The sequence below is a fragment of the Sinocyclocheilus rhinocerous genome, unplaced genomic scaffold (genome assembly GCF_001515625.1).
Source record: "Sinocyclocheilus rhinocerous isolate Xijiao unplaced genomic scaffold, SAMN03320098_v1.1 scaffold975, whole genome shotgun sequence".
Taxonomy (NCBI): Eukaryota; Metazoa; Chordata; class Actinopteri; order Cypriniformes; family Cyprinidae; genus Sinocyclocheilus; species Sinocyclocheilus rhinocerous.
This window is the reverse complement of record NW_015628726.1, coordinates 1697018-1710531: the sequence shown is the minus strand read 5'-3', so window position 1 is coordinate 1710531 and position 13514 is coordinate 1697018. Positions and strand designations below refer to the sequence as shown.

The 13514-nt window shown below is 35.0% G+C and overlaps 2 protein-coding genes and 1 long non-coding RNA gene across 3 annotated transcripts in view; 1 reads left to right on the top strand and 2 right to left on the bottom strand.

Moving 5' to 3' along the window:
• The window catches only part of LOC107738440 (protein arginine N-methyltransferase 8-B-like), a 25210-nt gene extending 23267 nt beyond the window's left edge, over window positions 1-1943 (top strand). Inside the window, exons 9-10 of the mRNA XM_016550202.1 lie at window positions 649-770; window positions 1466-1943. Of these exons, the coding sequence (XP_016405688.1) occupies window positions 649-770; window positions 1466-1549 (206 nt within the window). The 3' untranslated portion in view covers window positions 1550-1943. The remainder of the gene's footprint in view (window positions 1-648; window positions 771-1465) is intronic.
• Window positions 1944-4480: 2537 nt separating this feature from the next.
• LOC107738413 (uncharacterized) lies at window positions 4481-7328 on the bottom strand. Its single transcript, XR_001639876.1, has 3 exons — window positions 7264-7328; window positions 6881-6957; window positions 4481-5701 (listed from the first exon to the last, which is right to left on the bottom strand). It is a non-coding gene; the product is annotated as an uncharacterized LOC107738413 (long non-coding RNA).
• A 2092-nt stretch (window positions 7329-9420) lies between these two features.
• Window positions 9421-13514, bottom strand: part of LOC107738427 (EF-hand calcium-binding domain-containing protein 4B-like) — a 22114-nt gene continuing 18020 nt past the window's right edge. The window contains exons 9-15 of the mRNA XM_016550195.1: window positions 11893-11964; window positions 11761-11806; window positions 11570-11661; window positions 10963-11314; window positions 10464-10596; window positions 9731-9812; window positions 9421-9565 (exon numbers count right to left, since the gene is read on the bottom strand). Of these exons, the coding sequence (XP_016405681.1) occupies window positions 9421-9565; window positions 9731-9812; window positions 10464-10596; window positions 10963-11314; window positions 11570-11661; window positions 11761-11806; window positions 11893-11964 (922 nt within the window). The remainder of the gene's footprint in view (window positions 9566-9730; window positions 9813-10463; window positions 10597-10962; window positions 11315-11569; window positions 11662-11760; window positions 11807-11892; window positions 11965-13514) is intronic.

Genomic DNA, 13514 nt, shown 5'->3' with positions numbered 1-13514 from the left:
CACCGTGAGTGGAAACTTACAGATTAAGGGGTGGTAATATTATAATGAGATCCCTTTGCAACGTCACCAAGGGAGCAAAATCAGATGCACTCGTTTTTTCAGACACTTGCAGAAAAAGGCTTACCAAAACAAAGTTACTGGGTTAACCTTTTTCACGTTTCCTTGGTTGGTAGATGCACCGGGGACCTGATTATAGCACTTAAAACCTGGAAAAGTCCGATTTTCATGATATGCCACCTTTAAAACTTTTATTTCTTCTGTTGATGTATTGTAGAGTAAAGAGAGCACCTGACTTCTGGATGTTGAGTTGCAGTGTTGTAGGGTGTTGTGTGATTCCCAGTTTTGTAATATTGTTTTGTTTTGTAATATTGATCAGCTCACTGTTAAACTACTTTTTGCATGGCTGCTTATGAAATAATTATATACTTGGACAAGAAATATAGATTTAGATATTGAGGTTTAAATTATTTAAAGGCTAAGAAAAAAGAGAGCATGGAGTGGTCACTAGAGGCCATTATATTTGACCTCAGAATCCAGCAACTGACCAATCAGAATCAAGTGTTTCAGAGAGCCGCGTAACAATGTGTTATATCTTTAATATTTTGTTGGATATATTTTATGAATACTCTCCTATTTACTCTACCATAGCACCAGATGCCCCATACACACACTGGAAGCAGACAGTGTTTTATCTGGAGGAATATTTAACTGTGAAAAGAGGAGAGGAGATAGTCGGCACCGTCAGCATGAAGCCAAACGAGAAGAACGCAGTAAGAAGAACCCACCTAATTAATAATAATAAAAAAAAAGTTAAATATGCTTTCAAGACCCATTTTATTTGATCATTTTAGAAACAGTCAGTTGGTTAATATAAGTATAGCCAAAAATATGCTTTCCATATTTAAAAAAAATATTTATACACTGCCAGTCAAAAGTTTTTGGTCAATAAGATTTTCTAATATTTTGGAAACAAGTTTCCTATGCTCACCAAGGCTGGATTTAGTTGATAAAATATATTTTGTGAAATATTATTAGCATTTAAAATAGCTGTTTTCTATTTGAATATATTTTAAAATGTAATTTATTCCTGTGATAACGAAGCTGAATTTTCAGTAACCATTACTCCAGGCTTCAGTGTCACAGGATCCTCCAGAAATCATTGCAGTATGCTGATTTGGTGCTCAAGAAATATTTTTATTATTATCAATGTTGAAAATATTTGTGCTGCTTAATATTTTTGTGGAAACCGGTGATTTTTTTCTGAAATAGAATTTCGCTGTAATGTTATAAATCTCTCGTTGAATACAATTATTACCTTCTTTAAAAAAAAAAAAATAATAATAATAATAATTCCCCCAAACTTTTGAATGGTGTACTGTATAATTCAATGCAACTTTCTTATAAAAAATTTTTTCTTACAAATATAACACAATTTAACATTTCCGCTTCTTGTTTATCTACCCAGCGTGATCTGGACTTTACCTTTGAGCTGGATTTTAAAGGTCAGCTATGTGAGGCCGCTATCGCTCATGACTACAAGATGCGGTAAGTACCCAGCAGTGGCGAGAGACGGTTTCTGACAGCACTCAGAGAAGCAGAGGCAGGGGCCGCTCCGGATCACAGCTACGGCCCTGCTGCTGGGAAGAGACAGAGACAGAGACGGAGAGAAAGACCAGGACAGAAGTTGCTATCTCTGGGAGTCTTGCCAACGTTTTTCAAGCAGGGTGGCACTTCTAGCAATAGCAGCCTTGCCTTCGCCAACTCTAGCCTGCACTTGTACACCAACTCTCTGACTGTTCAGGGGCCAACTATGACTACACCCCACTGTAAACAAAAGAATGTCATGCTCTTATGAATGTTAAGTGTTAGTTTATGGTTACTTTGCTTTTACATTAGGAGTGTGAGCTAAGATATTTAATATTGAAAGTTGTGCTTCCAAGTCCCAGGCATTAAGAATATTTTAATTTAACATATCGTATTAAGAGAATAACTCCACTTACATAGTAATAATTCATTTGAATTTAATCACTGCTGGACTTTAACAATTTCAATGCAAAAGAGTAAGTGATCTCACAGATTTAAATCATGTTTTCAAGAAATCCAGGTCATTCTCAGAAAATGGTACAGTTATTTGTTTTCAAAATAATTTATAATATATAATTTTGTTTTATTAAAAAGGTTACTGCATAATCCACTGCTTACTTAAATATCATTGGCCAATGCTGAGAACAGTATGTATGTATATATATTGTATATATATATATTTTACTGTAAAGCATAATATTATTTATTTATTGCACCTACAAGGTTGGCAAATACAACTGATGAGCTTTACAAAGCTAATATACATGAATACATAAATATTGATAAAGTCTGTTTTCACCACAATGCTTTACCAAAAAGATGTTTAAATGTCATGTCATAATGTGCATTGTTTTCAATGTAGCAATTATACATAGACCATAAAATAATATTTTAATTTCTATAAAAGCTAAATTAGCTATTTTTATTTTATATTATATTATATTGTGATGAATGGGGACATCCAAATTGGAATCAAATTGCAGGGAAATTGCATATTGCTATAAAAACAAAACATTTAAAAATAGAATTTATGTTTTATTTTAAAAGGTCTGAATTTTACACCAAAGTTAATTTTATAATTTAAAATCATTAGGTTCTGCATCCTATTAATTATATATAGTACATCATGTGGACACCATTTCCTGAGAACGACCCAACTATCATAAAATGAAGATTTGGGGCAGCGTCTTGCCCATGAATATCAGAGGAAACTGAATCAGATGCTAATAATGGAAATTACAAAAAAAAAAAGAGTGATTGCAATACAGTGATGTGGTACAATTGTAAATTTGTTTTTCTAGTAACTTGATGAGACTGCAATATGTAGTGATAGTATTATTTATGATTCTAGATGTGTGATAATTACATTTCCACATACATCTGCTAACTGAGCACAGAGATGAAAATAGAAAAAGAGAAACAGCACAATACATATCAAAATATAGATGGCAAGAGAAATGCTGGCTCTGTCTGCGGTGAGATCTTGATGAGCTGGACTCAGATGGCACCTGCTGCTCTTCACCTGTGCTCTTATTAGAGTCTTTGCCAAGGCCATGACTGGGATCATCCCGGTCCATCTGTGACCCCCGTGTCACAGCTGATTATGCTGTTCAAGTCCTCACCAAAGACATTCAGTTCACTCGCAAAGCACATTGTTCATTATGCGTTATATTTATTGTTCATTGTTTTTACTATAGATATTGATCTGATTCATTGGTGGAATATTGTGCAATATTGGGAAATGTGAATAACGATCTTCTCTGTGCAAGGAACGTTTTCCTCTTCCAATATTGTATTTTCAACTGGTAGGGTGTTTGGTATTGAAATTTGAGGTTTACATGATAAAAATGTTTTTAAATGATTATTCCGCCATGATTTGAGCATCTATCAAGATAATAGTAAATAAAATTGATCAAAACTAATTAAAGCTAAGCAAAATGTTTATAGGTGTACAATAGCATGCCTTATTGAAAGCATATTTGGTGGTTTTTAAAGACCTGTTGCTGTTGTGATAAAAAAAACAACATGAAAGTGAAACAAAAAAGACTGAACATTTCTGAAACTTTGGTGATGTAAGTTGGTAAAGCAAATAAAAGTCATGTGTCCATTAACGTGAGGTGTAATAGGTTAAACTACCTACTTGATAGTGCTCTAAATGTAGTACCACTTGTCCTCCACAAGGGGGCTTGAAAAGATTATGAAAAATCTGACAGACTGGCTATGTTTAAAATGGAATACTGTACTGGTTACTACATTTTTCACAGTATGCTTACTGTGAATTTAAGCGTGCGATATGCAGCGCTAAAGGTTTCAAATACATTGGCACATGACCTCATCACACTGAATATTTCCTTTAATATATGACCTGACATGTGGCCAAGTATGGTGACCCATACTCGGAATTAGTGCTCTGCATTTATCCCATCCAAAGTGCACATACACAGCAGTGAACACACACACACTGTGAACACACACCTGGAGCAGGGGGCAGCCATTTATTCTGCGGCGCCCGAGGAGCAGTTGGGGGTTCGGTGCCTTGCTCAAGGGCACCTCAGTCGTGGTATTGAAGGTGGGAGAGAGCGCTGTACATTCACTCCCCCCACCTACAATCCCTGCCGGTACGAGACTCGAACCCGCAACCTTGGGTTACGAGTCCGACTCTCTAACCATTAGGCCACGACTTCCCCCGATATAGCAAGTCAAAATGTCTTTGCAATTGCATTTTAAAACACTTAAAAGAGTTTATTTAAACTGGCAAAACCTGTTGAACCTCAGGCTGAGCTTTCAGAACAAAGCCTTAAATATCTTAATATAATATATAATTCATTGTTAGCAATGCCTCCTCTTGCTATTTCCCTGAAAGCACAAACTGGAATTAATGCAAACAAAGTATTCTTTATTTTTAACATTTCACTCAAAATACATTTCTATTTAGTATTTACACATTACACATGTACATAAAGCAGGAACATATATAAGACTAAATGAGTGAGAAATTATGCTTAAATCTAGTGTTATTCTGCCCAGTGGTCATACAGTAGCTGTGATAGATAAATTATGTGTGAATCAATATGAAAACTCAAGTTACAGATCAAGAATCATATTGCGATTACTGAAAAACTTGAAACTGAAAACACAGCATAGGCCTTATCTCAAAAGTGCATAAATCCACTCTCTAGTGGACTATTACTGCATCTCTAATTATTTATGGTAAGTGTGAACATCAACAAGTGCAGTGAGACATTTGAACTGATTTAACACTGACTGCATTAAATAGCAAATACAGACTATATATAGACACACACATTACTGTTGCCACAATACATAAAATGCAAATCAAAAAGTGATCTGAAATCAATATTAGACTAAATCCATTTCAATAGATCAGTGGTTTATTCAGTACTGTAAAGCGAACAACACCGAACCCTGTTAAAACCGAATCCTTATGCAAACCATATGTTGGCTGCATGGCAGTGTATTAAAAATATTCATGCTGATTACAGAAAATAGATTTTTCACAATATGTCTGCTTGCTAGGAATAATAAAGGAATAAGTCAATTCATCATTAGTAATAAATAATACATTTGTGCAAATGATTGTGCTGTAAACAAACTAGCGTGTAGGAGCTTATTTTGCTCATTTAAAATATACTTTCTTAGACCTTCATATTAAAAAGATAAATTACAACAACTGTCAATACAAAAATACAGGTTTGTTTTCTTCAATAGTGTGATGGGTGATTTAAATGACCTTGATAGGGAAACGTTTGACAACTGTAGTAATATACAAAACTATAGTGCTCTACTTAAAGCCCTACATCTAATTGATATTGTAAAAATGGTCCGTTTCACACTGTAAAGAGGTACTGGTATATAAAAAGACCAAACGATTTGAACTCCACAGTGGCCATACAAAAAGAGAAAACGGGAACATAAGAGGAAGAAAAACAGATCAGCATTAACACCAAACCATACTAAAATGCAGAAGCAAAAAGGTTTGAAAGATCTGCAGTGTTTATGGGTGACTTTCTACTAGCAGCAGGACTTCTTCTTAGCGTGGCTGTCTACTAGTGACACGGTTTTCTCTTTTTCTCTGTCCTCTTGGTCTTTCAGAACTCTAACAGATAGTAAAAAAAGTAGCACATCTTATAAGGTGCAGTACAACCAAAATAAAAGTGTACTGGGAATAACCTGGCTGTTTATGCAGCTGCATATGTAATTGAAAGACATTAAGAATTGTTATGCCAAAAGTCTGTTCATGTACTAATGTATATTGCACTCAAAACTGGAATACGCTTGTGGAAATAATTTATATACTATTATAGTATTTATCAGTATTTTGAATGTGCTTATTATGTTTTTAGTTTTAGTCATGTTTATGCTTTCATCAATTTTAGGATTTTTTATTTTAAATACTTCTATTAATCGCTTTAATTTTTTGATTTTAGTTTTAGTCAGTTTAGTCCTTCGACTTAAATTGATTTCAGTTACTTGCCAAGGCAACATTTTTTTCATCTAATATTTCTATTTTATTTCAGCTTTATTTCAATTACCGAAAAACATTTTTTGAAGAGTTTTAGTTAATAACAATACAAGAACAGATGTGCTTACAAGGTACAAGCTACTACAATAGTGCTTAAAAAAGCACTTGCAAAGTAAGGTTGGTTGCATAAAATGTTTGAAAGATATTAAGTTTTGTTTAAGGAACAACAGCAATGGTTGGTGGGTAGTTCTTGGCCAGATTAAACTGCAAAGTGGACCAACATATATACTTATAGGCAGTGTTACCATTCTATTAACCAATGTCTTTGCTTCTGACCTTCGGTGATCCAGTTCAACCATACTAATAAGCAAAAATGACTCTAGACAAACATTTGTGTTTTTTTTTTTATTGCTGATGTGTGTTGACATTTCTTCTTCTGCATTCTACTGTACGGACGTAAATTTACTTTACCTTCAGCCTGAGGCTTATTCATTTCACTTTTGGTGTGAAAAGGCTTTTATATTTGCCAAAAATAGAACTTTTTTATTTTAAAAACAAACAAGCAAGCCCTGTCCAGATTTAAAAAGTAACGCAAAAGTAACGTAACGCATTACTTTCCATAAAAAGTAACCAAGTAACGTAATTAGTTACTTTTTTATGGAGTAACGCAATATTGTAATGCACTACTTTTAAAAGTAACTTTCCCCAACACTGCTTATAGGCAAAAATCTGGCGTGCATGTGTTCAAAGGAACTCTTCTGTATACTCATTTTAAAAAGAACTCAGAAAATAAATTGGTTAACAACCTCTTACCTTGCCATGTGAATCATGGACTCTGTCACACTGTTGCTTGAAAAAGCACTGCACTCATAGAAAATTAACTGAAAGTCCTGAAAGAGTGAAAAGAAAATGGCAAAATAAGGTACTTTTAGAATAATGAGTAAAGCTTACTGTATGTCATTCAGTGTGGTTCTTTATCTGCTGAGTTCATGCAACAGTGACGGACAGGAAGCCACATTTTGCATCTTCATTGTAACTACACATGTAAAGGGCAGAAAACTTCCTCACGTGCCCGTCACAGCCGAATACTCATTCAGCCCTGAGTCAGTTCTTTTACTTGTTTGTTTCAAGACCGCCATGCTTAAAATGTTTATTGGTGATCCATTAGTTCCACTCCAGGGCCCAGATTCACTCACCTTGGCTAATTTCTCAGCCAATCCTAATGGAACCTCTCTCTGTCCGTCTAGATCGGTCTTGTTCCAAGTATGTTTTTTTTACATATTAAAAGTTTGTTTTATAGCAAAAGTAGATAACTCCGACAGTCGTTTTTTTGGCAAAAGCAGATAACGCCACATTTCATGTTTTAAGAGTTAAAAAAAAACAATCATTTAATCTTTGTAATCTCCTCAGATGACAATGTAGATGCCTGACAAACTTCGTTGTTGTTGTGATCATAAACTGTATGGATGTGATTACACGCAATACACGGAGCTTTTCCCTCATGTAGTGCAACTATACTAAAAGTGAACTTATGGGTATACTGATAGTTTACTAATTAAATACTTGAAGCATTTTTAGTATACTCTGAAGTATAGTCTCAGTAAACTACTAGATTAGTAGTTTTAAAACTGCAAGTATAATCGTAAGTTTTCTTTAAGTGAACTTTACATCATACTTTAAGTATACTACTATGTCCGTATTTAGGTATTAATTTGTGTATGTTTTGTTATATGAATATCTGAACATACAAAACATCAAAAGAAAGAACAGGGTATCTGCTTGTAAACAAAAACATTTTATTCTAGATTCATGCATTCTTTTCTTTTTTATAAACACTTCAATGTGGGTGTTTCATATATATATATAAAAAAAGAAAAGAAATAAACAACATTTTGAACAAAAATCTGAAAAAAAGACTATGAATTTGATTCAGAATGATAATCAAAACGTAGATGGAGTCGATCAGCACCCCAAAGCTTGACAGTCATTACCTCTTCATGGATCGACATTTTATTCCATAACGTTACATAGTTTTGATGCTATTTTATGTTTGATGTTCATGTTAGATTACATGTGGAAGCATCTGTTGTTTCGGTTTCTTCTTCGCTTGTGTTTTGGAAATTCTGTCCAGAAGGTGTGTAATAGCGCCCCCTACCGTATAACAATGAAAACACGGATTCTAGGAACACAAGTATAGCTCAAATATATTTAGACTTTTTCTAAGTATAAGTCAAGTATACTTAAATGTCATTTTAAGTATATTTCTGAGAAGTACATAAAGCACATTTCTAAGAAGTACATAACAAGTAGACTGAAAGTATACTTTCCTACTTTTTAGTTTAAAAGATGTATACTAATAGCACACTTGAATAAACGTATTTTTCCTAAGTGTCCTCTCAGCTAGCACGTCTTTTCAAAGTGAAAGTAGCCTTGTCACCTGACCTGAATACAGCGCGCTGATTCGCTAAAATGGACTTATCGGCTTCTGTTCAAAAATAACAAGGGCGCTTGTCGGCTTCTGCAGTAAAACGTGAACTCGTGATGCCTTGAAAGTCGACAAAACCGGCTTTTTTGACAAAACGTGTTTAGGGTTCAGATCACGCTATATGTGGAGAATAATACACGGCAATCAGCTCGTTTTTTTTTTAAGTGGCATTTATTGGTTTTTGCAAATGAACTCTTCATATATATAAAATATATATTATATAAAAATATAGTTAAAATCAGTGCAACATGGACCTTCAAAAATCATTGAGATATGCTGATTTGGTGCTCAAGAAACATTTCTCATTATAATCAATGTTGAAAACCTGTGTGCTGTTTCATAGCTTTGTGGAAACCATTATACATTTTTTTCAGGATCTCTTGATGAATGTAATTAGTAGATATTTTGTTTGTACATTATAAATGTCTTTACACTTTTGATCAATTTAAGACATAAATATGTATAAATGTATCAAAAAATTTATACTTTTATTCAGCAAGGATGTATTAAACTGATCAAAAGTGACAAATAATAAAAGTATACAAAAAAAAGTTTGATCCCAGGAACTTCATCATCTATTGAAACAAAATGTTGAGTGGAACAAATTCCTTTTTTGTTGGCCAACAGCAAATTTACATAAAAGCCTGTTGAAAATCACACTTGTACCACTAGTAAAAATAAATAGAAAAGGAAAAAAAAAGTGTGCGTTAGCCAATTGCTACTTACTATTACTAGTTGGAAGCAGGTAGTATTTATAATTTAAGCAGAAGAGGCCTGTTTAAATCTAATTTTAAAAACTAATTTCATTAATATTTCTATCGATTTCCCAAAGGTGTATGTGTACATAAGTATAAATATTATAATTTACTCAGAAGGAAAGTGGATATGAATCACTCACCTGCACGCTGGCTAGCCACTGTCTCACTGCTGTGAAAGTCTGCTCATTAGTGATGTCATACACCACAACCACACCATCAGCCTTGCGAAAAAACTGCTTGGTGATGCTGCGATACCTGCAATGCCCAGAATGAAACCATCTTTAACATTCACTTATTTTTGCAGTTAGAAAACGCAACAAAGCAATAAATCAACACTCAGTTCTCTGATAGCATACTGATTTTGATTAATTAAGATTGTAAATAGAAATCTAATAGAAACATTAATAAAACATCACTCACCTTTCCTGTCCTGCTGTGTCCCACATTTGCAAGGCTACCTGGCTGTTGTCCACCGTCAGAGTCTTCACACTGTAGTCAATACCTGCACACGTCAAGACATGAAAGTCAGTCTGAAGGAGGAAAAAAAGTGTCTGCCATTTAATGTTTTCATGCTTTTGTTTCCATCCCAAAAGAAGCTCCACACATACAAGCCCTGACAAAAGGCCAGACAGAATTGATTTGTGGTTTTAGTCAATACCAAGTTAGTGATAAATGTTTAAAACCAGCTAAATATAGGAACCATGCAAATGGACACACATTATGTTACTTTATTTTTAACTTTTCAATTGTATGCCCAGATTCTTGCTAACAAAATGGGCCAAAAAGTACTGTGGTATTACAGGTTTTTTTTGTACCATGGTATACTTTAAGGTACCATGTACAAACTGTGGTGCATGAATATAGTAATGTTCAGTATCATAGTAGTGAAATAGTCTTGACGGAGTTAAAGAATAAAATCTGAAGTCAGCAAAACCTCAACATTGTGTGAGACTAAATATCGTTTAACAGTGTTACTATCATCAGAATGTGGATAAATAACAGACCCAACAACACAGCGTCAAATTATGATCAACCTGTGGACTCACACCCAAAGACATATCTTTGGAGCAGCATGATGGAAATTTTCATTTTGGGTGAACAAATGCCAAAATACCCCTAGACACTAGTAAATATGTAAAGGAAGGCTACTTACCTACAGTAGCACATGTACCAGAGTGGAAAAAGTTGTCACAGAAGCGACGTAGAAGAGATGTTTTTCCCACACTAGAATTCCCCACCAGAACAATCTTAAACAGACGATCTGGACCTGAACTGGCCCCTTCCTCCTGGAAAAAGACAAAAAGACACCATGATTAAGGAAAGAGGGAAAAAAAGCATTAGTCAGCAGGATACATGTGTCCCAAATGCTTATATTTTATACTAAAGTTCCAAATTATTCATTTTAGCTTCCCCAAAAGCCTTTCAGTGAACAGCTCTTAAAAGAACTATTTTTGTTATCTTACTGTGCAGAACATTTTAATAATGTAAAGAACTTGATTCCACTATAAAGAACCTTTTGCGCAATGGAAATGTTCCATGGATGTTAGAGGTTCCTCATTGATGCCAATCAAGAACCATTATTTTGAGAGTGTACTCATTTTGAAACCTCAACAAATGTCTGAGGTTCAGACCAAATCAAGCTGTTTTCTCACCGACTGGACTGTCTCTTTGCCCACAGGCTGTCCCCTGGGTGAGGTGGGTGTGGGTGCGACTCCTGGAGGAGGTGAAACAGAGGTCGGAGTGCTGGTTGTGGGGTAAATATTGCTCATCTGGAGGTCCATGCCCTCCTCCAACTCCTCATCTTCACTCCATTCTCTGAGCTGGGCCTGATAACCCTGTTGAAGGAGTTGAGGAAGATGGTCCTCCTCGATGGAGATGATCCTCTGGAGCTGGTGTTTTGAAGGAGGTCGTCCATCTAACATGTCCTCCAGGTCCATACTGTGCCCATTTACGCCGATCATGTTCTTCCGCTTAGACTGCGACAGAACCTCTTCATCCTCATCGCTGGAGAAGACAACAGCCACATGTATGCTTATTTATACACCAAAATGACATCAGCAATATGGATAACAAGATGGATATGGATATTGTGAAGACATCTTATTGATGTCTTCACAATAAGCTTTGATTAAACTCAAGTCTAAAATGACTAGCTCTTTTATCTTAGGAGAGTCAGACCTTTTAGATTTTGCAGATTCATTGTATCTTTTCATCTTGAGTACCGCTGAGAGCACAGATGGCATTTTCACACAGCCTTACCTTATAAATGACTGCTTCCGCTCAGAGTGCTTCATAGTAATTGATTCAGACCTCGGTTTCCATGAGAGTTTTGCAGCAGAAGTATTTGGTTTCTGAAAGACAGAAAACAATGACTTGAAATTGACTGAAATCGTTAAAATGCAGGATCAGTATTCAGTACAATGTCTAATACAACGTCCATAAGAACCTACTTGATAGCATATGTCTCTTTCATCTCGTAAGTGTTTGTTTATTTCTCTAGGAGGAAAGAAACAGAACACATGTGAAATCTGGGATAACACAAAGACATGCCCCTTTATTTTTTTACTGTAGTTATTTCTTACCTTAGCAAATCAAGCTGCTTGAGAAGACTTGCCCTCTCTCTCTGCAGGCTTTCTGTAATTCTATAAATCTCCCTGGAGAAAACACAAACTCTTTTAATGATAATGTGTTTGGCAGCAGGACTAACACATCAAACAAGGGACAGAATGTACTATTTAACTGAACGGCCGTTATGAAATACCAGCTTTCCAAAAAATAAAAAAATACATAAATGAATACACAAAAATTTTGAATTACATGTAATGCAAAATAAACTGTGATATATTACTAATGATGATTTCAAAAATATTGTATCAAATACAGTAATGAGAATAAGGGAGAAAATAATGACAATTACAAAAATAATGACAAATAAATGACAAAAAAAAAAGAATAAAATTAATTGTCGGTAATGATGATTTTAAAAATGATCATGAAAGTAATACACAATATAAGATAGACTTGATTCTCTTTATGCAATATATATATATATATATATGTGTGTGATTAATGCATACCAGATTCTGCATCACAATCTTGATAATGTTTTTCTCTCCAAAAGTAAGAGTAACCACTTGGGGGGGAAGCCTTGTGTGCTCATTAGTAAAAAATAATCCTGAATGGTGGGCTTCTGTCCAAGAGCAATAATATTAACAGTTACTACTGACGACAGTGATGTTACAATGGCCGTATTTGGGAGAAACTTCGGCTGATATTTTCAAGAATCTTAGTATATAGGCGTACTGCGCTTTAAGTTGGCTGAAGCAAGTGGGCAGTAAACATCCAAAAATAGAAATTGTGTTTATGTCATTATGTAAGCATGGCATCATGACCACAATAAGCTGAAGTGTCTTTTTTCCCCCTCCCACCAAAAGATTTGCTGTCATACTTGGGGAAAATGAATTATGTTGACATATGGCTGAAAACAATGGTGGAAAGGCATGCAACGTAAGGCAATGAAGAATCATGCGGTGTTGTGGAGGAGAGGATCTGGAGCTGTTCCTTTGAGCCCTCTATGACAGGTATACAGAGCCACCTGACAGCACAGTATTTCAGTGATAAATGCAGTGGGTCTGGGACTTCCATTCACTAAACTCAGGAGTGTGCTGGGCTGATACTTCAAGGTCAAGTGAATATGAAAGAGCCAAACCACACAGCTTGCTAAAAAGAGCGAGAGAGTGACTGCCTCTTATCTGCTTCTTAACTTTGACAACTTCTAAATGTTATGTTGCTTAAATTCATGTGACGTGCTTATAAACACAGATGTTGTGTTACAGTGTCGTTTTGTGATTTTTGGATGTTTGTGATTTAAAAAATTCATAATCTGTCAGCCACACATGCTATATTCAATCTAGTTAATTTACACACTGATAATAAAAATGACAACGACTATATAAATGAAGGTGAAACACACACACACACACACACACACATGCACTCAGTCGCAGCCAAAACAATTGAATTACAGTGCTTGTGGCATGTTGTCTTACTCTGTGATATGTGTGAAATGGTTAATTAAAGGTGAGCTCATTATTCTTGCTCAGGATCCAGTAACTGTGTTAACATGATCCATGACTAATATATCACCCACTTATTGCACCCGAAGAATTTCATCAATTGCTCTGAACACCAATTCACACACAAG